A 27,628-nucleotide genomic window follows, 5' to 3' on the forward strand; every position below is an offset into this window, starting at 1 on the left:
AGAAGGGAAGGAAGAAGATAGAGGAGTTTTTAAGAGGAAAAAACTAGGAGGTTGGCAATATAGCATCAGCAATACCGATCTCCTGAAATCCTAAATATTAGTGACACTGCAAAAGGTGCTACTGATGGCAAGGAAATATGTAATGGTGTACTGTCGGAGCTAGTAATTGTCATTTGCTTCATATGCGACAGTCGTGGCAAAGACTGACTATATTCATCAGTGCGGTACCGATAAGGCACGATCGTTGCTGACCATGGCAGAGTGCCAAACGTGGTAAGGATGTTTTCGATGTTACAAATAAGCATTGTCAGGAGGCATCAACCAACCCACCATCGGTTTGGAGGTGTCTCAGATATAAATTATTGGTTTTTGCGGATGTATTGACTTGGAAACTCAAAAAAACTATCACAGGCACCCTTGCGTACATGAATTAACTGGCACTCTGGTTCTGCCCAAGACTCGGTCGTAACCCATTGGCATGCACCTTCTATAGATCTGCTTACCACACAAATACGCAGGCACGCACAATATCGCGACTGGTTTGAGCGTATATGACCGGAGAACTTACCTTGAAAAGACACCATGTCACGCCTTAGGATTAGAAGGAAGGAGGGCGGAAAGAAGGGAGAAAGGAAAGCAGAAAGAAATGAGGAGAATTCCGAGGAGGGGTAAGCATTATTACTACTTCTTCCCTCTGTACCATTATATTCTCGAATGGGTAGAAATTTGAGATGCTGAAGTGGGTTGGTTCGAGTGGTTATAGCATCACTGTCTTGTCTTTCCGCTGGATTATGGGCTGCACCGTTGACTTTCCCGATGAATAAACCCTCCACTTTGGAACCCTTCCACCGTAATTAGCCGAGAGGGCATTCTCTTTTTGGTGAACCCCTCCACATCACTTCCATTTAGTCCATTAAAATACGCATCTCCGGTCAAAAGAATGACGGCCTTCTTCTCACTTAGCAGGAACAACGACCAAATTTGATTATGACGAATTCCAGAATATACTCTGAAGTGACAAATGCAGATCCACCACCGACTACCAAGTGCTTTCTAGGCGATCGAAAACCCAAAGTCAGGGAAGGATTACGTTGATCACACCACTTATCACCTAGCCTAGCCAAAGTCGACATTCTGATGAGTCGAGAGTGATGGTGGCTAATTGAATCCACAGAATGGAGCTAAGCAGACACTACAGTATCGCCTTATGCGAAGTTGGTTGAAATCTTGGGTATTCCTGACATAAGCTCTTCGGTGTTAACAGCTTCCAGGTAATACCCAAAGAGGTGCTATTTCATCGAGTTGCGGTGTAGGCGGATGTGTAGATGATATCAATCCCACCGCCGTCTCACCACCAGAGCAGTGTACCATCCACATAAGGAAGAAATGCCTTAAATCTAATATTTACCGGCCGCAATCTGCTTACCAGCCAGTTTGTTAGCTAGATGTAGTTGAGATCTGCTGCTGGAAAGGCATGGAGAGGAGACATGCAGAGGCAACAAACCGCCAAAGTAGATGTCAAAGAAGACACTTCTGAAGTCCTCGGAAAGCATTGAAAAAGAGGAGAGGAATAATTGTGCTGGTAAATGGACGCTCAGGTAAAGATCACTAAAGCGGTGGATCTGAAATGCAGGTGGACATGTTAGTACCACGGTGAATGCCGCCAACAAGGCATGTACGCTTTCAACTCCACAGGGCGGACGACGCTGGCATCTTGTGCATCAACGACGAATGGACAACTTGTTTTCTCGGTTAAAATTAGGCCTATCAATGTCGAAAAAATATGGCAAATAAGCCAAAATTAAACCATTTTCTTTGGATGGCGTCGTCATGTGCACGAACGTTTCGTGTTTATTCAAAAGAAGTTGATGAGGTTGTCAGGGTACAGGTCATCCACTTGGTAGTCAGGTGAAGGATGGTAGTGGCAGAGGGAGAGGGAGTAACAAGGAAAGCTACCTAAAACACAAAAATTGGTTTATGGAGGTGGCCAGCATGGGTGAGAAGTGTGGGTCAAGGTGAAAAAATGGGGGCTTCAAGTACTACTGACGCTGGTAGCTTCAATAATAATCGGCTGATGTTGTTATTATTTAGGGATTCGGTCATGTGTACCACCTAGTAAACCATTCAAATGGTGATATATCAGCATAATCCCTCCCCATTCAATAAGAGAAGAATGGGGATTTATGGTAGGAGATACGGTAAGAAAACATGACGGGATTTGTGTTGCGATCGATGCATTTGGTGTGAGGCAGCAAAAGGATATACCTCAAAATCCACAGGGTCACACATCCGAGAGGTAGGTCGTCGTCCAAGAGCTACCAACTTATTTGGCATCAGTCACTCTAGCAAGCGGATAAATGTTCTGCAAACGCCAAAACTCAGCTTCAAGTAACCAAGGAATACAAATAAAACACAAAATGTTTGTTTGGGCAATTGCTTGCAACCTGGGGGCTTTATAAAGTGGTGTGATTCACTCGACGTAAAGTCCAGGCATCACAGAAAACCGACTAAAGCAAAGGGAGATTCTCGGCGTTTTAGCAATTATGGTGAAATAGTAGTACTGGACTCTTAACTTTTTGCAAAATACCTAAGTGCATTACAAATCCAAAAATATAAGAGGCTTTCTGAAGTTACTGCACCAATATATTTTTACGGCATTGATTTCAGTGACTTCATAAAAAATTAAAATAAATGCTTAAATTTGCGTGGCGACTTAAGTTGGAAAGGCCCTTAAGTGCAAATGCTGCCATGGCATACTTGCGCATGCCATGCTTCCGTTCTTTTGTCAATTACCTAATTTTCCTACGCTACACCTAGTTTAATGCCATGAAATGTTGTCTAAAAAATCGAAAATATTTATTTCACCACGCTTTGCCATTTGTTGCTTTAAAAGTCAAAAAAATGTGAAAAATCTCATTGAAAACAATGGTGATCGAAAATTTAGCTTATTCAAACAAGAGGGAGGTGGCTTTGAATGTTCATGTAATTTCGGTTCGATACCTCACACGTCTCGTGCATGCGGTCTATGAAGCAGCTATGCCTAATGTTCAGGTGCGGACGTAGGGTGTTTTGATTGCAGGGAATATTTTTATGCTTATTTATTCCGTTCGCCCGTCAATGGTATCAGACAGCATTCATTTTTCCGAAGCTATGTGTTTTAGGTATGTGAGATTACAAGCTGGGGTTTTAGACTCGATAATCGGAGGAATTATTTGGTTGCTTGTAACAAGTTTTCCCTTCTATATCATTTTGGTTATTCTAGTTCATGTGCTTTGGGTTGATATAAGCCTTCTAGATTAACTGCCAGTGTTTGCAATTTGTGATTTAGGCTGCCATCTTTCATAATTGTGTTCTGTACAGTAATGTTAGGTTCCATCTTAAATATTTTTAGTATTACTTCACTTCTAGCTTGTTAGCAAGTATTACTTTGACACCGGTCTTACATTAACCGTGCAATTGCCCTTTTTCTAGTTTGATGAAAATATTACCGACTTATGTCCCGAGACTAAACTGAATTTGTGTCGATTTCTTCAAAACGCGCCAATTAAAAATATGCTTTTAAAGGACGGACGCCGTATCACTGATGCAACGGTCTGGAGAGACTTGAACAAAGAGTTAATTCTTCCTGCTATGAGCGATGATAATGCGTAAGTTGTCATTTGCTGTTCTGTTCACTTCACGCTGTGTTATTAGTCGAACATATTCCCTGATCCAAGCCTACTTGAAAAGTGGAGATGATTCAGTGAGAAAATTCCTGGCCTCCGAATGTGATTCCACTGAAGTAATAGGCGATGGAACGATTAATCTCTCTCGTGCCGTCTCCAACAACTCTGTCGCTACCGTCGAACTCCTTCTTCAGCGTGGCGTAAGTATCTTATTTCACAATTTTTTTTCTATCTTTATTTTACTGCTTACTCCCTTTTTAGGCCGATCCTAATGTTGACGAAGAAAAGCCCGAGTCAACTCCTCTCATAGAAGCCGCTAAGGAGGGCTTCGAACAGGTGATGGAGGTCCTTCTCAAGTACAGGGCCTCGGTTGAGCAAACCACCGCTGCCGGTTACACGGCACTTCATTACGCTGCCGCAAATGGTCATCTGACCTGTGTGAAACTCCTTCTAAGGCATGGAAGTCCACTGGAAGAGCAAAATGAGAATGGTCATACGCCTCTGATGGAAGCCACCAGCAATGGACACATTGAGGTTGCTCGATGCTTAATTGAACATGGCGCCAACATCAACACCCATTCGACAGAATTCAAGGAATCTGCTCTTACTCTCGCCAGCTACAAGGTATATATTCGAGTTCTTTTTAGTGCGTGCCAGCTCCTGACTAGCTAATTAGTTAGCCCGTTCGGATGTTGGTGTATTTTTAAAATGTTGGGTGCCTTTGGTGTTGATTTGGATACACGTTATTGTGACGGAGTCTTGTACCAACACCCATAAACACGCTAGTCATGCCGATATTTGTTGCATTCACAATATTTAGTGACATTGCAATGAATAATTGTTGAAGAATATAAGCACGAAGTGGTAAATCTTGGCGGCGATGGGATTTGGGGCTGCCTTGGCAACGCAAATGTGTCATTTATCAATTTCGTGCTCAAGTCTGATGTTGATTTGTTCGCCATAACACTTATGTGCGAGTCATCTATCTTTCGTCGAGCAGGGTCACGCAGAAATGGTAAAATTCCTCCTGGACGCTGGCGCCTCACACGAACACCGGACCGACGAGATGCACACAGCCCTCATGGAAGCAGCCATGGAAGGTCATGTGGAGGTGGCCAGGCTATTGCTTGACCACGGAGCCAATGTGAACATTCCACAAGACAGTTTTGAGTCGCCGCTGACCCTGGCCGCCTGTGGGGGTCACACGGAGCTTGTGCACCTCCTTATCGGCTATGAAGCAGACATTGAGGAAGTCAATGATGAAGGCTACACGCCTCTTATGGAGGCTGCTAGAGAGGGTCACGAGGATACTGTCGCCGTCCTTCTGGCTGCCGGTTAGTGTGTATTTTGGTTTATTTCTTTGCATGAACTCACACGCATGCTAGCATACTCGTCACCTGATTCGTCCGCTTGTATTATATCGGCTTGACCTCTTGGTATTTTCTGTGTATATGTTTGTGTGTGCTCGCTTGCGTGCTTACATCGGTTCAGCATTTCATTTGCAGCGTTTACACGTCACTCAAATCCAATCATTCGTTTGATTGAGATTAGCTTCTGGGTACTCGTCTATTTTTTTTTATGCCTGCTTTTAAAGAACTCTTAAAGTTCATTGCTCAAAATTCCTGTGTAGCTCAAAGGGTGGAGCCTACAACGAGTAACTTGTGTGATTCAAAATACATACACCTGTTTGTTACAATAGACACACGTGCACCCGTGTATCTATTGCCTTTGCTTTATTTTAATCGGATGAATGTTATTGCAGCTCCTAAGTTATCATTGAAGTTGTCATGGGAAGTACATTATCTTATCCTTTTTTATAGGAGCCGACGTCAACGCAAAGACTGAAGAGACTCAGGAGACGGCGCTAACCCTAGCAGCATGCGGTGGGTTCGTGGAAATCTGTGAAATATTATTGAAGGCCGGAGCGGATATAGAAGTTGGCAGCAACGGTTGCTCTACGGCTCTTATGGAGGCAGCTCAAGAGGGCCATTTGGAGCTGGTGCGTCGTCTGCTGCATCAGGGAGCCAACCTCCATGCAATGACGACGTCCGGTGACACAGCTCTTCACTACGCGGCTGAGAACGGTCACTTGAAAGTTTGCAAGGAGCTGATCAACTGGGGCGCTGGTCCCAATCAACCCGTTGTAATTGAGGGCGCCAAAACGCCTCTCATGAAAGCAGCACGCGCTGGCCACCTGGATGTCGTCCAACTTCTCGTTGAATGTGGTTTTCCAGTGAACCAGACTACCACCCAGAATGACGCTACCGCCCTCTCCCTTGCCTGCAACGGGGGTCACGCACAAGTGGTTGAATACCTCCTTCGTAACGGTGCCGACCCGACTCACGAACTGCGCGACGGTTGTACAATGGTCATCGAATGTGCACGATCCGGTTCGCCAACGGTCGCTAGACTCATCATTGACTACCCTCTTAGTCTCACAATGGCCCTCACTGCAACTCCTGCTCCTACGCCTCAATCACTCCACCAGCCTCCTCCACCTCCGCCATTACAGCAACCACTGCAGCAACTCCAGAATGGTGCTCCGGGAGGCATTCCCATGGAGGCTGCAACTGCGGTAATGCATCAGCATGCAGCTGCTGCGGCGGCTGTTGCTATGCATCAGCAACAGCATAGGGGTGGGATGCAGCCTCTTCCTGCACCCAACCCGCAATTGAAGGAGGCTTTGGCAAACGCTTATGCTGCAGGGTGGGCAGATGGAGCTGCTTCAAGGACGCAGCAGCAGGCTGCCTCCCTCCAGGTTTGTGGGGATGCTCACGTCTGCCCAGCTTTGGAGAAAACGCAGAAATTGCAGATCAAGGTTGGGGATAAAGCCGCTGCGTCGAAGACAGTAGTAGGGGATGAGGCTGCTGTTGATAGTCTCGCGGATTTACCACATATTCCTTGTACTGATGAATTTAGCTCTAGACTCATGGCACTTTTCCATGAATGGAAAGGCGACAGTACTGAATTCTTGCACCGCCTTGGAAGTGTTATGGCTTGTCCGGTTAACAACGCTGGCGCTGTTCGTGCGTCTGGTAGTGTTGGTGCTGCCATCAACTGCGCTAGTTCTGGAGGTTCAGAGGCGTCTGCAATAGCCACTGGGGCTTTCACCAATCAGCAGCGTCTCATGAAATGCGCTGGTAGCGGGGATTTCATGGACGTCTTTGCTCCCCCACCGCCGCCTCCACCGACCAACACGTCATCTCCAACGACTACGACAACTTTCACTTCCACCACTACCTCGTGTTCGTCCTCAACATCTTCTTCATCAGGTGCTGCGGCTGGTCGCGGTGTCACATCCACTAGGAGTTCAGGAAGCACTTCCAGTAGCAGTGGTAGTAGCAGCAGTATTCTCAGTTCAAGCACCCAACTCATCGACGTTCATTCGGTCGTAACTCCGCCAACAGCTGGGGTCTACTATCAACAGCAAGGAGGGGTGTGTCCTCTGGAAGTTGCACTGCGCCAGCAACCACCTGGAGCGGTTGCTATCGCCCCTCCACCGCTAGCAACGTCAGCTAAATCCGTCGCGGGATCGATAGATCCTGCTCTCTACGATCAGCTGATGAGCTGCCCCGCATCAGCTAGCACCGTTGGCACACAACCCTCACCACCACCGCCACCTCCACCACCACCGCCGCCTCCGACCAACGTTTTACCTCCTGCCACGGCATCCGCACCACAAGTGGACATCAACGCGTGCACCGAGTCCTCTAATGAGTCTGCACTCACCTTAGCTTGTAGCGGGGGATTCGTGGATCTGGCTCGACTCCTGCTGGAACGAGGTGCTGACAAGGAGCATCGAGATAAGAAATCCCACACACCTCTCCACACCGCCGTCTACTCCAGTCAGCGTGCCATCGTGACTCTGCTCCTCGATTACGGCGTGGATATCGAAGCTCAGGTGGATCGTACCAAGGATACCGCTCTATCGATCGCTTGTTCTCATGGTCGTTTGGACGTATGCGATTCTTTTTGAGTTTTTTTCAAATTTCCGGTGACAGTTCACGACTATTTTTTTTTTCAGATTGCCGAGGATTTACTGAATCGCGGGGCAAACAAAGAGCACCGAAATTTTTCCGACTACACGCCGCTTAGTCTAGCAGCGTCCGGTGGTTTTGTTGACGTAATCCAATTATTACTGCGTCATGGTGCAGAGATAAACTCGCGAACAGGCTCAAAATTGGGCATCTCGCCGTTAATGTTAGCCTCAATGAACGGCTATACAGATGCAGTTCGGGTCCTTCTAGAGCACGGCTCTGACATCAACGCGCAGATTGAGACGAATCGCAATACTGCACTCACTCTGGCTTGTTTCCAGGGTCAGCATGAGGTTGTGAAGTTGTTGGTGGAGCGCAACGCCAACATTGAGCATCGCGCCAAGACGGGACTAACTCCCCTTATGGAAGCGGCTTCGGGTAACCATGTGAAGGTTGGATGTATTCTCCTGGAGCATGGGGCCGACGTCAACTCTCTCCCAGTGCTCAGTTCTAGAGATACTGCCTTGACAATCGCGGCCGACAAAGGGAAGACGGAGTTTGTCGAGCTGTTGTTAAAGCAGTAAGTTTAGGTGTTTAATCTTATAAAGTGCGTTTACTTAAACGTGTATAAGTAACTATTATTTTAACGTTTGTCTTAGTGGCGCCATAGTGGAAGCCCGGAATAAGAAGGGTGCGACCTCACTGTGGCTGGCCTGCAATGGTGAGTTATCATAACTACAAAGTAGATTTCTCCTCTCCTTCCTATTGCTGATAATGTGGCTTTATTTTAGGAGGCCACCTGGAGGTTGTAGAACGGCTGATATCTGCTAAAGCGGACGTGAACAGCCAGGACAACCGCAAGGTCAGCTGTCTCATGGCGGCGTTCCGCAAAGGTCATGTGAAGGTCGTCAGTCTGTTGGTGCAACATGTCACTCAATTTCCCTCCGATAAGGACTGCCAGCGTCACATCAAAGTCGTTGCGCATGATAAGGTGACAAATTGTATCTACGACATTGAAAGTTGCCTGCTTCTTTCGCGACCTTTTGTCCTGACGGAATCCTTGCGCTTATCAATTTGGCTCTCGGTGCAGTTTAGTCTTGAACTACTCATATTACCTGGATTTCATTGCAATTACAGGCCTTTCCATTAATCTCGCCTTCTCGTCCACTTTTATCATTTAGCAACTTTTTTGATCTCCCTAATGCCTTTTGATGAAAGTTACTGACACAAAGATTGTCTTTAGGCTACTGACGTACGTTCCAAGTTAACTCCAAATCCAAGTCTGGTGGAGCTTGTCGGGTCGTTTTTTTCGTGTTGCGAAAGCCCTAGTGATTCCTGGAGTCTGTTTTTAAGTGACCAAAGGTCTGTCTTTTTGTTATTGCCCTCTCCTCGATTTATTTGCGAAGTCTGAAACCGCGGTCCGGTGTACTGCTGCTGCATCTCATTTGAATTTCATCAAATTTGTCATTTTCTTTTTATGTTAACTTCATCCTTGTAGCTATTCGGTCCCCCAAACAGGTTATCTTTGCTCGGCCGCATAATTTTAACAATCAAACTCATTTTGCTGAATGTGATATGAGTAGCATGTTGAAACAAATCGGGAAAATGCTACACCTGTGGTGGTCACTCACTCGCTGACTCGATTGTGCGTGCGCACGCACGGCCGCTGATTTTGTTCACTCCGCACCAGTGAGACGCCTCAGTCGCTCATCTATGTACGCCAATAGTTTCTCCGGTTACCCGCCTTGCCGCCTTCTATTGGTGGGTTGGCGCGCACGTGGTGGCGATGTTGCTCGTCTTGTTTGTGTCTCGCACCAACCAGGTGCATTAGTCACTCATTGCGGCGCGCCAATCACAACGCTAGTTCAGCAAGCCCTGTGTCTTTATTGGTGGGTAGACGCGTGCGTGTGTGCTCGTATGTGATAGGCATAGTGCATACGAGGCTGCGCTGTCCACGTCACACGACGAACGGTAGCAGCTGTAGCGTGCGTCAGGTTATCGCACATTAAGACATAAGGCAAGAGTCCTCTTTTCAGAGGCTGTGGAACTTTCGATGATCAACCTTTTCCGTATCAACTGCCGCTTCTCCTGCATTCTTCACCAGCACTGCTACTCTTGTCACTTTCGTCAAAACAACGTAGTAATCGCATTTCAACCTAGTAGGGAACAGGGCGGGAGTGCGAAATTGTTGGATTTTCATCATCCCCTCCATGCTCGTGGTGCCATGCTGACCCATCGGCTTTCCGCTGCCACGGCTAAGAAGCCACCTTCGGAGTTACTTTATCCTCTTTCCTCGAAACTCGATCACCTCAGTCTCTTTCCCCAGGCGTCACTGACGATGACAACGTCGCAGTCGAACAGTGGAGGTGGAAACGATTGTTTACAGCAGAATGTGGGAGTGCTTTTTGGCATTGAGCCTGTTCCTGTCTCCTCTGTTTCACCGCCCCTTGTTAGGGCGTCCTTTATACTCAGGGATACAATAAACGCTAATTTCGATGTAAGTGGCACCTGCTTCGAAGATAGCTGTTTTTCTATTCACGTGAGGAGGGCTCACTGTAGTAGAGTTGTTTTTTTTTATTTTGGTGGGTTCTTGACGGTACTAGATTGTTTGGAAAGTTGTGACAATTTCTGCACGTTTAGTGCATTATGTCAGTTGCAGTTTGAGGTTTGGATTGTCGAAATTTATTCTGAACCTCGAAATAATTTAAGTCATTAGTACCTATTTGGAGGTTGACTTGGACTTTCTTCTTTTGCGATTTTTAAGCACTGCTCTCTACAACTGATGGATTCTACTCCTCCCCACTTCTTTTACTGTAGTTATTTGTAGTTAGTCGATTGTTGGAAAATGCCTCTATTCCACCCTCTTGGGAAGGTGTTTGGATTATTTATTCCTTTATAATGTAGGTGACGTGAATTTTGAATTTTCAGAGTGACTTCTCTTGCCAAATTGTGTGTCAAATGTTTTTCTGGTTGTCAGCCTAATCGCTTATTGTGCGCCTCGACTGAAATCCCCAGGGTGCTTGTTGATCAGCCCTGGTTCAAAAAGCGAGAAGTTGCGTGGTCCGTTTCGTCGATTGCATGTTTACTTTGTGGTATTTACATATTGTTCAGATGTTACTAGCTCCCAGTGGATTGACAGCTACTCTATTTCCTTTCGTGTTTTTTGTCGTTGGATCGCTACCGTTATCATCTATTATATTCTGAATGCACTTGAATCCGAGAGAACGGTAAGCTTATCTTTTAGCCTTTAAGATTTCCTCTCATCAAGTCATTTGTCTTTGCCTAACTCCATTATATGGATTCAAAAACCATCCTGTTCTGTGTGTATCCTACATGTATTTCACTTTTCGACATTTGATCTTGGAATGTCATTAAGCGGCGGGTGCTTTTATTTAGAACAAACCACTTAACCTCCCTACATTAGGATTTAGATGCGAGAATCGGTCGGTCTATTGCAATTTATGGGATGCTCGTTGATTGAGATCGTTTACTAAAAGTAGATTTATTTTATGATGTTTGAACCGTTTGTGTTAGCAGTTATGTCCTTTTCAAATCTTAAGTGCACACGGGTGTCGAAACTACAGCTATGGATCGCCGTCGGTTTGTGTTCAGCATTTGACGGAGCTATTAAGTGGACCGTTTACCCTTTTCCAGTCATTATACCTGTCTGAATCAACGTTTGCTTAAAAAGTTACTGAAAATATGCGCTTTTAGACACAAATTATGTGACCGCTTTTAGTTCCTTCTTTTGGATTCACGAGTTGTTTATTCTTCTTCGTCTCTCAAGTTAATCATGTGTTCCTTTGTTGACATTTGCTCTCTAGAATCTTGCTTATTTTGTCAAACAACAGAACGAGGCAAGAAATCCGCCGTCCCGTCTGTCTTTATCGACTTTATGGTGACTTGTACTGTCTAGCTTTCTCTTCGCTGGTGGTGGCACGCTCTCCCTCCGGTGCTAGTTTTCTGCTCGACTTCTTAAGCGTGCTGTGGCGACACATTTACGTGGGGATGACTCATTTCGCCCGCAGTAGTGACCCCAGGTGCACAAATTAGGACACATTAACATATACCTATCCTCCGTCTAGGGTAATAAATATCCCAATCTCGTTGTGACCCTAATGCCAGTTGTTGTTGCCTCTGTTGCTATTACATCGTCCGCGTGCACTTTCTGGAAGTCGTGTCACAACTGTCGGAAGCCTCACTGAGTGGGCAGGGCGCTGGGGCAGTTGGAGCTAGAGGCTGAGGGAAGTCACGTGACACCTCGCTGCTAAATTTCGCCCTGCCAGCGCGTGCCTCCTTACGCGCAAATCTCCTGGTGAATGTGTGTGTACGCGTCCTTGTGTGTCTAGTGGTATCGCGTTGGCTGGCGGAGTGGTGGAGTGGTGTAATGGAGTTGGACTTTGGGCCCTTCTAACCCTACCACTTATGCCACCATCCTACCCTCGATTGGTGGCTGCTTTATCGTTGAGTGCTACCAGCACCTTTACGGTCTTATTTTAGCGTGACCTGTCAGATGGCTTAGAAATTTTATGTGGGTACTTATGGGCAATGGCGGTGGATTGTTAATTTCTTTGCGAACAAATTAAAAGGCGTCGTGTTGTGCGTGTGTGTGAGGTGTTCGTACTTTCGTGGAACTTCTTACTCGTGCAAGCACACGCACCAAAAGCTATGCAAATGACTTCTGACTGTGGTGTGCCAGTTGTGCAGTCGCACTTTTGTTTTCGGAATTTGTTTTTCTTTTCCTTTAGCAGGTGATCACTGATCTATCTTCGGGAAAATTTTTTACTATCTGGAACCCCATCTAGTCGACGAGTTCGGGGTGACATTTGACCAAAGTTGTCCACTCTTGGTGTTTTTTTTTGAATGACGCCTGAATATTGATTTTTGCTCATTTGAAAATAATCGATGGCGTTTGACAATTCAGGGGCAAATCTGGACTGCCTCTCAGTTGACTATTTTGTGACAGTTAATTTGCTTTTTAATTGATACAACACCTTTGAGACTGTTCAAGCATCTTCCATCTATAGTCTTGCACGAACTCAAATGACGCCACTCGTACCCTATGACCTGGAACGAATCTCTAGGTCACTGCTCTTGCCACAGAGGATTCACATTTGGTAGTTCCTAATTTCATCCTTAAGAAGGCTAGGACCTTTTTGAGTGGTAGAATCGCCCCATTTGCGCCAAATTTATTGCACATTAGTAATATTAATTTACGAGGGATTGGTCAATCATCTTCTCTAGGATCGAGAGTGTTAATTTTCTTGAAATCAAAAAATGGTGATGTATCTTTTCCTTGAATTTTCGCGTGAAAAAATTGCTTATAGTTCCTTTACTCTCAATTTGAAGTTGACTACCCTGAGAGCGCAAATATGTCCTCATACCCACACGCACGCACCGTTTTAATTGACTACCTCCGTAGTTTGCCTCGAATTCGTGTGAATGTGTGCATCTCCTAGTTTTCCCCCCTTCCTCTATCCAAGCGTGCCCGGAACGCACATGATCTTTTTATTCTGTGTTTATGCATGGTAGAATTCAATCGTAGCCGCACACGCGCCAATCGTGTGTTTTCGTTCTCATTGAGTGTCACAGGCTTCTCTCTACCCCTTCTCCTCATAACGCTTGTGCGCTAGCTGCTGTTACTTTTGGGGCTACAACCTAATGAGAGGTCATTTCAAATTAATGGATTCCTCACTTAGCGGTAGTAATCCAGTTCAAGTTAGACCTAAACTTTTCGGTTTATGAAAGCGCAAATTTTGGTGGATGTAAGGTGCACTCTTTTGTACGCCTATCCTAGTGTGTTTTAACTAGTACCTACAAAGCGTCTTTCATGTGGAAAGGTTTTTCTGTACGGCTTTAACTTATTTAAGTTGTGAAGCTCGTGGATGACTACACAGGAGGACTCGTCTCCCGTGGGCTCTTACAATGGGTTATGCTTGAAGGCTCAGGTGGGGAGGGGGCTGAAAGCGAAGCACCACGGCTGGAGTAGTCACCGACGGACGGACGGTCGTGTGATTATTTGTGAGATTTCCGGTCTTTTGAATCTCTTAGTTCTGAACCCTCCTTCATCGTACCTTACTGTGCTCGAGGTGTTCTGTAGGCACGATTAAGTATTCGTAGGTCCGGATTTTACACTTTAGTTGGCAGGAAACGTATCCCTATGCGGTGTTCCATGGTTGTTCAACCACTGAGTAGTGGTATTCAAACTGCCTCAGGACGTACGCCACCTTCCATAGTGTGATGTCTTCTTTAGCCATGCAATCGGAAGTTATGGTCCGACTTTGAAGGTCTATATTTATGGCGGCGTTTGCTCCCCTAGAGTTTTGAAGAGATAAGATCAAGTTTTTTTAGCAGGAGGTATCTGACGTTGATGTTTCTTTCAGGAGTTGGCAGAAAGGTGTCAGCAGTGCCGGAAGATCATTTCAGCTGCAAAAGAGAAACAAGAAGGAGAAGCGAGGAAAAATGCCAGCGTTTTATTGGAACAGATTGAACAAGAGGAGGAGGAACGCGCCAATAAGGAAGCGATGCAGGCACGGAAACGAGAGAGGAAGCGTAATAAGCGGAGGGCGAAACAGGAGGCCGCAGCAGCTGCTGAGGCTGCCAAGGAGAAAGCTGCTGCTGCAGCCGCCGCTGCTGCTTCTGAAGTCGCCTTGAAAAATATCCCTTCGACTAAATTAACTGAAGAGCAATCTTCTGCGTAAGTCTGACTTTGTTGTAGCCATGCAATAGTAATTTTAGGTGACACAATCGAGGTTTTGGTTGATGTCTGGCGTGTGTGTGTGTATTGTATGTGCTCATTTCCCTTAGTCACTGGGTATCGTGCGTTTGCATTTATGCAAATATCTGTGCTGGTATCTCTACTCCTACACTATCACTCGCACTTGGTCTTATTCCCCTTTCAGAAAACAAGCCGAGATCATTCCTGAGGAAGAAGAATCTATCCCTGTTGAACAACCTGGCCAGAATAAACTTTCGTTGTCTTCCAATAATGCTGCTGAAGCTCCTCCTGTAAGCTCTGAACAACAGCAACAGCGCAAATTTGAACCTGCGTCTTCGAAGAAGAAGAACAAACACCAGACTCCTCAGGCGCAAACGGCCGAGCAACCGAGCCAAAAAGAACTTGATACGAGTAAATCCATGCCTTCTCAATCCAACTTTACTGAGGCGAAACGCGAGAAGAACCGCTCCAAGAGACAGTCACAACAACAACAACAACAGCAGCAGTCTCAGCGAACCAAGTCTATTGCTACTCAGCAGACTCTTGAAGCTGCCATGTCGCCCACGGCAAGCATCACAACCGCAGAGGCCGAAGTAGGTGATTCTGTGTTGTGGGATGCCTCCGCTTTTGATCATTCCTCCGATTCCACCGCGGGAAATGATTGGTTGGTCGCTCAACCCACTAGCAGTAACCGAAGCCATCGTGTTCCTACTTCCATGGTTAGCCAAACTGATACCTTCTCCGGAAGTGACTGGAGGACCAGTGGTTCTTCCGGATCTGGCGGCTCAGCGAAACGGAAGATCGCAATATCTGTGTCGAAGCATGATATTGGTAAGATCATCGGACAAGGTGGGGCCGTTGTGAGTGCTCTTCGTAGTATGTCTGGTATCCAGATTGATATTGAAAGTGCGCGAGGTGATGAGGTGACAGAGAGAATGGTTTACCTAAAAGGACCCGGAGAAATTGTTCATCGGACCTACCAGATGATTCAGGATCTCTTGTCTGGTGTTTTGGCTGGAAATGAAGTTATAGCAAGGGCTAAAACAACCACTAAAATGGGTACAAACTCTTCATTTTCCACACCCTCCAACGGTGCTAGCCGGGGTGTTGGAGGGGCTGCTTCTGCATCTCGAAAGATGGGATTGGGCGGGGTTATTTCTTCGACAACGAAAGCTATCCCACTTCAGAGTCTTCCCGCCCCTCAGCCGCTCATGATGGCGAAGGTGACGAATCCAAACTTAGCTATTAAGGCATCCACCTCAAACAACAGTAACGTTTCAAAAATTGTTGCTTCACAATCCACCTCTTGGGGTACATCCAAAACTACGCAGAGGTGCAACTTTGCGTCGGTGGCAGCGGCTGGTGCTGTTTCGTCTCCTCAACAACAACTGCAACAACAGCAGTCGGCCGCGTCCAAGGAGTCTAAGAACCGGATCAAATCGTCCACATCGATATTGTCTCCATCTGCTCAACAACAGCCACCAGCCCAATCGAATCCGGTTTCTCTGCTCTCGGTCACCATCGCTGCTCTTTCGGAGTGTCCCAAGAATACCTCCATCTTCTCAACTGCTCCAATCTCCCTCTTGGATGAACAGAGTTTCCCACCACTCTCAACCACTTTGGCTTGTATTGTGTCGAATTCTACTGCGGTGGCAAACAAAGCCACTGAATCTGTGCCTGCTCCGCCCCGTAAATTGAGTTTGCCGACACTGCAGACTGACGCTAGTGCATCACTCTCTGCTTCAACCTCTTCACCGCCCCTTGCTGCTTCAGCTTCTAGTGCTGGTGCCGCGGCTCCAGGTGGTTGCAGTGGTATTGGTGGGTTGATGGACGAGAAACCCCGTAAACCGTCCGAGTCCACTGCAATCCCAGGTTCTGGAGATGTGTCCGCACTCCAAATATCGAAATCTCTTCCTGTATCCCGTCCTCAACCTGCTCCTATTGGCTCTTCTCGTCCATTCGCGCGGGCTCCAGGCTCGGAGAGGAGTGCTAATCGACATGCCGGGGTCACTTCCGCCACCATTTCCTCTACCACGTCAGGTGTGACTACTAGTCTAGCTGGGCCTGCTGCAATGAAACGTGTTAATCCCACAACGACCGTGGCATTTGGTGGTAGTGGTGGTGGTAGTGGTGGCGGTGGCAGCGATTCCCTTTTCCCTAGTCGTCCGAGCAATACCTCTGGGTCTCTGAATCCGCTGCCTCAACCACTCGTCACCGTGGAGAATTTGGAAGCGCTCTTCCCCACCTCCCAACAATCAATGCTTCAACCGGCATCCACGTCGCTGAACCAATTCGATGTAAACCCCAACGGCATGTGGTCCAACTTTGGAACTGCTGGTGGAAACGACGCCTCCTTCTCTTCTTCCTATGACTATCTAGGTGGACGTGGCGCCAACCCGAGTACTGCTCCAGGTAGTGGTGTTAATGCAAATTCAAACTACGCAAATCTTCTGCAAAATCTGGGAGTTCGCAATTTTGAGTCTGTCGTAAATGCGGCAATGATGGAAGACAATGGTTTTCCTCCTCACCTCCAGTCAAGTTATCGTTTATCACAGCAGAGTCAGCTTGGAAGAGGTGGAGGCGGAAGTGTTGTTTGCAAACCAAACGGTTCTGCTTCATCCACCACCGCCGCCGACTCCTTCATGGCTGCAGCTTTTTCCAATGCTTCGAATCCGAATCGGGTTGGTGGCAGCAACAGTGTCTTTGCACAACGCGACTATGCACTCTTTAACGGCGCTAATTCTACCTCCTCTATCAGCAACAGTAACAATAATAATCCCTCGAATGCTTTCCTTTCGTCTCGACTAAATCCGGTGAACGGTGCACAACAGATGGTTCAACAGCCATCCGGTAATCTTCAGACCAAATCACAGCAAGCCTTCTTGCAGCAACAGCAACATCCGCAACACCATCACCAGTCCTTAAATCTGGGATTGTCATCCTCTCAGCTACCTCTGGATCAGTCACTGTACCTCGGAACAAGTGGAAGTGGACATGCTACCTATCCTGGACCCGGTAGCACCTTGCCTTCTGGTGGTGGTGGTGGTTGTTCCAACTACGCTTTTTCTTCGGTTGGACGAGTTTATCCACCCCTACCGCAGCGACAGCAACAGGAAGCCCAATCGACGACGCCTCATCCGCAGCCCACTCCGATTGGAGCTGAACGGCGACGTCCACAGGGTGTCTCTAACCCCCCTGGCGTTGTAACAACAACAACTGACGTAACCAGCCAATCTGTGGGCGCTGCTCAGAACGTCTTCAATCCGGTTGCGGCTGCGGCTAACCAGGCGTTTGTAACGCTTCTGCTTCAGCAACAACAGCAACACCAGCAGCATCAACAAACCTTGCAAGAGCCGACAGTTGGTGGTGGCTCCGCGTGGCCGCAGACTCTGCAGTCATTGCAGCATCAAAGCTCCTTTTGGTCACAGGGCTTATGTAAGTTTACGCTCTCATTTTGTTGATAACTTGTCTGTTATAGGATCACTCAAGTTTCTCATTTCCCATTCTCTTTTGGAAATAAGAATTACCTGCTGAAACGAAGCTTATCGCCGTACTTTGTTTTGAACCGTTTCTCTCGTTTGATCTGGACATTGCCTGAGTATCAATTATCAGCGTTGTTTTGGTAAATACAGGTAATTAAATACGACCTCCCCGTCAGTAGTTGAACTTCCACATTTTTTGCTATGGTTACCATGTGCCAGGGATATTAAGCTCGCCGGCATTATTGAGATGCAGCAAATTTAAGTGTGATTACTGGTTTGCTGGTTTTCTCTTTTCACTGAATAAGTTATTTCTTATTGGTAATGCTCCATTTAAACGTTTTTGCTCCACCAATCTGGTTTATTTTTGACCTTACAAATGGAAATTATCTATTTACTAGCCCTTAGATTGTCATCTCAATTACAAAGTTGTTTAATTTGCAGTTCCCATCGTGACGGATTGTGTTTACTTATTGGTTCAAGTGGTGACGGGAGGCAAATGATTGATTAATGTCCGTTTTACGAATCCCCCAAGAGGTACTTAAAGGTCATGAGGTGATTGATTTCGTGGTATTTTGCGTCGCTAGTAACGAGGACGTTCAAGGCTGCGGACTAGCCAACTCCTCGGTTAGATCACAGCAATTCTTGGGAATTCCACGGCTTTCAAAGTTGTCGGGATACGTCTTAATAATATTCGTTTTGTTTCAGCTGGTGGTCTGGGAGCTTCAAGTGGACCATCGCAGCAACAACAACAACAGCAATCCCTGATGGCGAACGCAGTTGCCGCTCTGGCTAACCTTTGCCCCTGGCCCAACCAACCCGGCGGTCCAGGTGGTGCGCCCGCCAACAATACTAACATTAACAACAACAGCAGTAACCCAGCTGCCACATGGCTGGCATCTACTCCCTTCCACCAAGCGTCACAGGCGACCTTTCAGTCACCACAATTGCGTCCCCAACCGACACAAGCGGCTACTGCTACCGCCTCCTCAATCCCAACACCTTTGCAACCGCCGCCACCGACTTCTGCTGCCGTTGAAGATCAGCAGGCACCTCCTCCCCCGCCGCCAACGCAGCAGAAGCAGCAGTAGTCGTTCTGGTGTTCTTGCTCTCTCACTTTCTCTATGTCCATTTTGGGTCCTTGTCCCTAATGTTTTTTTTTTGCGACTATTCTCTCCTACGTTTCTCGTGTGTGCGTGTGTGTTGGTTTGTTTGGTTTCCCTTTTCCCGAAAAAAAAGCGACTGCTTCACCCACTTGATATAACGAATGCACATTTTACACGCGTTTCTAAAATCGCCTCCCCTGCGTCGTTTGCATTGCTTTGGAGCCGTGGTTTGTGGTACTACTGCTGTGTCACACGGATGTTTCGCGGTGTTGGGAGGCGATGCTGATTCTATCAACTTGGCTGGTGATGGCGACGAATCGATTAAGGCACTCCTCTCTCTCCTTTCCTCCGTCTCTTTCTCTTCCTCTTTTTTGTGAGGAATGAGAGCTTGAAGTGTTCTCTGTCACCGTGACAGGATCCTCCTTTTCTTTTGTCTCAATCACTCACCCACCTTCCCACTCACACAACCGCTGAACTCAAGCACCTCAATTCTGTCTCCCACTCCACGTGCTATTATGAAGAAGCAATGTACGGTAATTGTAATATAGATCGCGTATTACTCTGAGGTCTTTTTCCTTGTTCAGTTCTGAGTGGTGTTTGGGTTCATTCTTTTCTCCACCTATTTGATTGGGTGTCTGGCGTGGTTGATAGAAGGTGGTGATAAGCCAAGAGATGCCCATCCAAACAGGACTTGATTCTCCTGGCAGCGTGGCTTCAGTGACATTAAGATTTATCGGTACGGTTCAATTCTCAAGCTCTGAGCTGAAGTTGTAAATGCCTTTGGGCGGATTCGTCGCCTGCGCGACTCCACGGGCGCCAGGTTATGAGACCTTGGGCGCGGGAGGGAGGAGCGCGAGCGGTTGCGGTCGAAATCGTCACCAGCAAATGTGCAGGCGTCTCAATACTGCGCTTAAGGTTTAGTGGTGATACGGGTGGGTAGTCGTGGTTCTAGCTTTTGAAAGGACACATTTCTTGCAAGCACTAGAGGTGCACCTCCCGTCTTCTTAATTATCGGTGCTCGGTGTCTCACCTATCCCTAAAAATGTGGGTACCCGCTTATTCCAGCTGTTGGTGCTTCTGCCGAATAAAAAAAGTCTATTTGTAATGCTGCAATGTAGACAATGTTGCCGATAAGTTGGTTAGTTTTTCCCTCTGTCTGTTGCTAAGTTACGACTCAAATTACGCTAACCGAACAGAGGGCACCGTTCCACGCGTTGAGGGTGTGATTTGTCTTATTAGTGGTGACCTATATGTTGAGTTAATTGACGATTTCACCACATATGAATGGGCTGTGGTTCTCGTGAAGTATTGCTATCAGATTATGACAGGTAGGCGAAACTGTCATGCTTTCGAAAGATTTGCTAAATTCACAGGAAAATTAACTTTCTGGCAAGAGGGCCATCCTGTACGCGCAGAGGTTTTTAAATTGGTCTGGTCTGGCCTGTGGGCATTTGGTTTGGGCGGCCTCTCCTCACCCCTGCCCCACGCCACCTTGCATCGCTTCACTCGCTCATTCAGTCTTACCTTTGACCTAACCAAGCCTGTGTGGTATGACTCATCGCCTTCTCGACGTGCCTTCGAGTGCGTCCTTATACTGTGAAATCTCTGGTATGCACATATTACTCAGTGCAATCAAAAACGACCCACGGGATCCCTCTCTCTCTCTCTCTCGCTCTACCCCCATTAATTGCATGACTGTTTGGGTGGTAATACTGCGCTGTTAAACCCACGCATCATTTTTACACATATCGAATTGCATTGTGAACACTTTTTCTCCACCCTTTCCTCGTTTGTTTACAACACCAAAAGGTTTGACTTATTTTGTAGTTTTGATGATGTCTCCCGAGTCGATTAATTTCCTTGTCTCTTTTTGCCCACCCTCGTCACTGCTCTAGCCACGAGGCCGAAAGTTGAACCCACCTACCGCAGATTGATTTATCGATTGATTTATCGACTTTTCTACGGAAAAACGCGCTTTGCACTCGCCTCACAGGGCGGTGAGCTATGTTCGCGACGTTGGCGCCGGCGCTGTTAGCCGCGTCGTCGCAGCGCTTTTACGAGGCGGGTGAGTTGAGACTCACGAGACCACCCACGTGGATTTAAAGATGAGTGTTTCCCAGTTTTCTTCCTTTCCTTCCTTTTTAACCTTTTTCGTTAATTCCCTTCCCGTCTTTATTTTCCTTTTCTTTTTTGTGAAAAGCCAACCCTCGTAATCACAGTAACGCTTGGTCCCCTAACTGGTACATGCGCATGTGCGCATGACACGATTTTGAATTCGCGATTTGGAAAAAAGGACATTTCGCACTTTAATTAAGACGTCAAAAAGACACACCACCATTCACTGTCTCAAATTCATTTGTTGTTTAACTTAACAATCCATAAGGCTTGCAAATTAGCCCAGCAACGAGATCAGACCTAACCCTTTTGTCCGCCCCTACTCCTCACCACCCGTCTTTTAGCCTAAAAACAGTTTTCCTTTCTTTTTATCCTACCAAAAAGAAATCAAAAAAGTGGGAAAAGCCAATCAATTACCGATTGCTTCACTCACCGTTGATCTATGCGAGCGTAGCAATTTCACCGCCTGATGGTAACACAAAGGTTCCCATGGTTTGTGAGAATTACACTTGTATTATGATACCACGCATAATGTAAATTTCGCTTTTCGCAGATGATAGGCTTGATTCCACTTTGCGGCAGGTGAAGAGACAATAAAACGAATCATCCCAACCCCTTTTTAAAAAAGCAGGAATCTGCCTATTTGGTGGCTCTTTTACCTTCCCACGTCGGCAATGAGTCATGGGAGTGAGACAGACCATTGAGGTGACTTGCTTAATTCTAATTTATTACGCTTGAATTGTCTGCTAAATCATGGAACCCAGTCTCCTGAGATTATCTAATGCCTCTCCTTGCTTCGCAGTGACCTTAAACAAGACTATGCATTAGTTCATTTGACCTGTTCACCTCACCGATTTCGTGCGTGCGCGTAACTCTGCTGCCACCTGTCTGTCACACGAATATCGATTGGCCCTCTCATTGGTCAGTGAAAAGTGACATTATTTACCACGACTTTTTTTGCCACCTCGTGACAGAGAAAACCCTGGGCTGCGGTATTTAACTGCCAAACTTTTAATCGCGCACGCTAATCAGGGGTATTGAGTGGTGAATAAAACACGCACAGAAGTGGGTGGCAGGTGGTCCCCTCTCCCTCCCTTAGCCTTAGCAACGCATGACTCCCGATTCCCCAAGTAATAAAAGACCACACAGGAAAGAAAATTAAAACCTGTTAAGGGTGGTCAATTTCGACTGAGTTTTGCCAGCCTCCAAAGAAGGTAAGGGTGGATGAGGTGCGTAGTTAGTGCGCACAAACACACCATTAAAGGATGTCCTTGTAGCACCACCTCCAACGCACTTGCAGAGTTCACTCAGCACTAATTACCTTTCGGACGCTGTGTAAGTGCTCTGAACTAGGGTTTCAAGTGGTTGGGTGGTGAAAAGCAGTTATGAAGTGTTTGCTTTGAGTCAAGGTATGCATTATCTGCACACTCCACCTTCTGGTACTCTGACAGGTGACTTTGCGCATAGAAATTGATAGATGTCGGACCTCTGTCAATTTTAAAGGAGATGTCAAAATCATCTGGCTTTGATGTAACTACTTCTAGTTCACAATAATGCACGATTTCGGTCACCACTTAAAGGTCCAAGTGCATTGCTTACTTTCTAGGTTGGAACGACGTATTTGAACTGGATTTGCCGATGTTGTGTGGGGGCGTTCGTTAGCTAGTGAAAAAACTCACCAGCAGTGAGATTTGTTGATGTTCCACGAATTCTGTACAACCGCTTTGGTTCTGCGATAGAGTGTAAGCTAAATGAAACCATCGGAGATCCATTCATCTTTAGTTCTACCTTCCGTAGTCTGTGCTGTCATCAGGGCCTGTTATTCCTGAAGCTCATTGACTAATCGCTCCTTGATTCATCTAACCTACGTATACCCATCCATCTATCAATGCACTATTCCTGTAGCCATCCGTCCCGTATCCATCCATCCATCCATCGAGCCACCTGCTTATTTCTGGTGCATATTGATCTCTGCATCCGTCAAATTATTTACTCTTTTATTCACCCACCCCTTTCAGCATCCCACACGTTTGCTCTTCAAAGAGTTTGGTTGCTTTAGTCATGAACGATTCAAAATACTGACGACGGAGTTTCGTCATAGCCTGTCTGTTTTCTCGTGCAAACTTTAATGCCAATTGCCACCACTTACGCTCCCTGTTGTCATCACATTTTACCAGACCACGTGGGGGTAAATCCATTGTATATACCAAGCTATTTACATCTACCCCTCATGGTGGGACAGATCCTGGAACTAAGCATTGATGTCAGTTTCACATTTTCGGCGGTTGGCGACTTAAATTTGTGCATTTTTGGCATTGGATAATTAAGTTAGTGGTTCATCGCTGCTAGGTGGAATCCGCTAATATCAGTTCCATTTATCTTCCAGGTTGAAATCGCAAATTCTACCTAATCCGGCTATTTGAAAGCCTTAAATTAATTTGAGTAAATAAAATTAGTGGAATTCTAAAAGCAATATAAGGTATCGAAATTGCGTAACAGTTTGCTGTTAAATTTTGACCATGGTGAGAACAATGTACAATTGCCCTACTTATGTTGCAAATTGCAACAAAGGCAAGTATGGGACAAAAATTTTTTCAAAGTCTTTAGTTTATAAAGAATGTTTACAAGTAATTAACTGAAAAAGCACCAATAAATGCTTCTTTTATAGTAGGCAAAATATAAGGAAATAGCTTTTTAATGTGCAACTGCTAGTAAAGACATTGAGTAGCTTAAAATAATTGCTCTGGTAATATTTGACTGTCTTAGTAAGCAGATAAATTTTTAACAACTCAATGACGATTGAAAAGACAGCAATTTTAATGAAAGCCGTGCTGCTATAGAAACATCCATGACCTTCACGTAAGTGAATCACAATCGTGCAAAAGTATGAACAAATCGTTGATGTTCCGTTATTTAGTCATATAATTTCTTAAGCCAAATGAAAGTGGAAATGCCTGCTGAAAAGCCGTATTTAGTTTTGTTTATAAAGCGACGTTAGAAAGCGCTGTAGCGTTAGATCCCATAAAAGAGAATTTCATTGCATATTTAAAACACTACTGACTATTAAGAAGTTCATAATAATTGTACTGCTAGTAAATTATTTAGTACTTTCTGCCTATTTTGAGCAAATTTGCATGTTAAATTGGGTTGGAAGTTTTTGATTGCTCCTGAGGGCTTCGGGGACATTGTTGATTTTTCTTTAACACAGAAAAATCCGATCACCTGACTGTCGTGTTCAGATATGAGTCCTACTGATACATAATATAGTTCCAGATGAGTATTTGCAAGGTAAAAAATGCCCTGTTTTGTTTTTGAAGACTAGACTAAATCAGTGAGGAGATATAAGTGATCCTTTCAATTGTTGGTAGGCTCAATGGATGCTCGACTGAAGTTTCGACATTTGCAACCTGCTAACGTGGGAGCGTTAAAAACCAAGATAGCGCAAGTAAACAAAGACACCGCTAAGACGTATGAAAAGTTGTCTCTTCTTGCCAGATCTAGGGATTCGATGCACGACGCTCAAATGCATCGCATCCACTTTGTGATTTGGCTTGATGCCAGTCGAAAACAACAGGAGACGGCACGAAACCTCCTGAGCGACTTAAAAACCCTCGTCTATGATAACATAAACTTAAACTCTAATTGCTGGGACGACAAAAATTCATCATTAATCCAGCTGGTGGAGGCTCAGTCTCTGGAGCTGGAGGACTTTAAGGCTGAAGTGATTCAACCCCTAAATCAGTTGAGGTTTGTCGTTAGTAACTTAAGCCAGTACAATCTGTTTAGGCTGTTTTATGTTTCGCTAAACTTTTATAAAAGGGGGGGTTATTTTGTAGACTCTGAACTAATATTCTGATATATTTTCCTTCTTTCGTAGGCTAGAGATTAAGGAATCTTTGCAATCGAATCAAAATCTAAGAGCTGCCCTGAGGGATGCTTATGCAAACATCGAAGCAGAAACCTTTAAGCTTCTACAACGCGAAGTTGAAATTGACGCCTTTCCTCTAAGTAAATTATGGATTTGCTACTTCTCATGGTCATTTCAGCGTCCAGACTGGACACTTTTGAGCGGCTGCGAGGAGAAGACCCAGCAGAAGACAAAAGTGGTGGAATTCCTTCCGAGGCCTGGCAGTGGGACACGCATGACGAGAAGTTCAGGGCCGATTTGCTCTCTGAATTTGTTCACCTTGATGCTGCTTTTATCACCAAAATTGAAAGCGCTAAAAAGGAATTTTTCAACTTGGAGAATACTTAGTAAGTGTCTCACTAATTGATGCGACTCATATTTAGTGGTCTTAAAGAATGGAAAATAGAAGACTTTCATCTGGTGGAATTTCTGTGGGATGTCTACAACGCATCAGAGACGCCACGAAAACGCAGAAATTGCATTGATTTCTTAAAGCGTCTCCCCAGTCATCGTGTAAAGAAGCCTTATGCAAGTTTCCCGAGTTATGACGCAAGCACACCCCTGGTATTTGTAAGTGACAATGGTTTTGTAAACAGACGCGGTTGTTGGACTTCTTTCGCGAGCACGATGTGCTCAAAGTGAAAATGGAGGATATTGTTTTGGCGTGGACGAGGGCGCGACAGGAGCTTGCAGATCGTATCCATGTGACATTGGAAGATGCCACGGAGGAGTTTCGCAAGAGAAGCCAAGAAAAGGCGAGTGTGGAGAAGCAGAGGATGTTGTGCCAACAACTCGCTGGAAAGGTCGGTTCGCGCTTGGTGAAAAACGCTCTACTGTATGGTTTTGACTAGGTGATTCCTCAAGGATGTGCTTCATGTGTCAGGTTCAAAGGTGGAGGGAGGAGAAGGCAGAACTGGAAGATTTGGAGTTACGAGCTCGGGAGTCAAACAGGGCTGCCGAGATGGCGAGGGAGAAAGAGAGACAGGCGAGGGAAGACAGGCGTCGTCAAGCCATAAAAAATAAAGTAAGTTGTTCCAAGGATTTTTTATTTATTAAATCAACTAATCGCATGTTAAACGAATTTTTTAAGGTTGCTTTGTCTCCATCTCAAAAAGGAAAAAGGGTATAAATTATCAGTCAGGATGTTGTTGAAACTATAAACGTGTACTCTCTAGTGCCACTTTTATTTTCAATAAAACATCCACTATTTGACTGGCAACTGTCAAAGTGTAACGATTGATTCTGAGGTAAACAGTAGACTGTTTAATACTCGGAACCTTAGATCCAGACACGACGGGAGTCAAAACTTCAAGAGAAAGCAGAATTCGAAGCTGCTGAGCATCTGCGGTTGGAAGAGTTACGACGGGTTTTTGATAGACAACGTCGTCTGGACACCCAACGTCTGCTGGAAATCGCGAAGAAGCACCTCCAACAGCAGTCTGCTCGTCGAGTGGAGGCCTCTGAAGAGGCGACGAGACAGGCCGAGGCCATGGAGGCTCGACTGGAAGCCATACGTGTCAAGGTATTTCACACATTTGTTGATCAGGCATAGAGGTTCAATCGTGTGCGCATATATAAAAATTTGAATGAATTAAATAAATAAAATTAATTGGATTAATTTAATTCAATGAATAAATTATATATGGTATTTCATGCAAAACACGCGAAAGATTTAACCATCGACGCAGTCACGTACTAACCAGCGACTGAGAAGTGAGGTCTTACTAAGTCGGGATATTTTGGCATAAAATCAAATGACCGTAAATGTACTTTTGCATTCTTTAAGCAATAACGCTCATGTAATTACCACCCGGCAGAGTGGTTTGATTGGCCAGTGTCTGGGCCACATTGATTAATCAAGAATCAGCGCTCCACTGCACCTTAACGCTTGCAAACTTCAAGTACCCCCTCAATTATTTTTGGCACATCATTTTCTTATCAAGCAGAAATCAGTACTCTTATGAGGCCTTATTGAAGTGCAGACATTTAATGCGATCTGTCAATTTCTATTGACCAGTCAGCTCGTAGCACTAGAAAAGCGATAATAATGGCAGCTAACCCCTATCACCTAGGTTACTTACCTCAACTTGGTCATTTGAAACAATTAACACTAATATTCACTACAGCTGAAGTAAAAAAATAGCACCAAAGCACCACAAAACTCGAACGGATTTATCCGGGCTAATGATGAGCAATCAGAGAGGGAGATCAAAGGCAAACTTAAATGATTGTCAAGATTTTTTAATGCATATAAAAAGGACAAATTATGCCAGCATTACCCATCTTGGAAAATAACCGAGGTGAATACGGCCATTGTTGTTTACCTACCTTCGTGGAGCAAAAGGATTGTTTATTTAATTAATTGCAGGTCAGGCCGGATGTACCAGATAACCCTCTTCGAGTCTTTGCGAATACGGAGGTAAGATGGAACTATTAATCCTATCCTAATATGTTATATCGTTTAAATCCCAAAAATCGGTGACGTCACAGTACAAAAGTAATAAGAGCATATTTCCAATTCCTTCAAACCGTTCGTATGTGTTCGAACAAAGTCATGCACAAACGCTAACGAAGAGCCTTTAGAGGAGACATTTAAGTTTTACAGGGTCTCGTGAGAAGCAGAATTTACATAACCACCGCCTTTCCTATTATATGCGGATG

At 45.5% G+C, this 27,628-nt stretch overlaps 2 protein-coding genes across 2 annotated transcripts in view; both read left to right on the forward strand. All coding sequences in view use genetic code 11, as the record gives it.

Moving 5' to 3' along the window:
- The window catches only part of EGR_10360 (hypothetical protein), a gene marked incomplete at both ends in the record, with an annotated part of 8,366 nt that extends 5,680 nt beyond the window's left edge, over positions 1–2,686 (forward strand). Inside the window, 2 exons of the mRNA XM_024499609.1 lie at positions 1,763–1,908; positions 2,593–2,686. Of these exons, the coding sequence (XP_024345979.1) occupies positions 1,763–1,908; positions 2,593–2,686 (240 nt within the window). The remainder of the gene's footprint in view (positions 1–1,762; positions 1,909–2,592) is intronic.
- A 239-nt stretch (positions 2,687–2,925) lies between these two features.
- EGR_10361 (Ankyrin repeat domain-containing protein) lies at positions 2,926–26,519 on the forward strand (the record flags this gene model as incomplete). The annotated part of the gene is made up of 24 exons (XM_024499610.1): positions 2,926–3,051; positions 3,472–3,647; positions 3,694–3,865; positions 3,927–4,289; positions 4,666–4,999; positions 5,486–7,623; positions 7,690–8,222; positions 8,302–8,363; positions 8,434–8,661; positions 9,333–9,531; positions 9,806–10,139; positions 14,026–14,339; positions 14,545–17,795; positions 18,548–18,926; positions 20,113–20,273; positions 20,319–20,526; positions 20,939–21,010; positions 24,556–24,807; positions 24,938–25,068; positions 25,107–25,314; positions 25,351–25,537; positions 25,564–25,770; positions 25,851–25,991; positions 26,250–26,519. The coding sequence occupies 24 exons, from the start codon at positions 2,926–2,928 to the stop codon at positions 26,517–26,519; spliced, it is 10,446 nt and encodes a 3,481-aa protein (XP_024345980.1).
- Positions 26,520–27,628: the final 1,109 nt, after the last annotated feature.

The sequence above is a fragment of the Echinococcus granulosus genome, assembly GCF_000524195.1.
Source record: "Echinococcus granulosus chromosome Unknown EG_S00212, whole genome shotgun sequence".
Lineage (NCBI taxonomy): Eukaryota > Metazoa > Platyhelminthes > Cestoda > Cyclophyllidea > Taeniidae > Echinococcus > Echinococcus granulosus.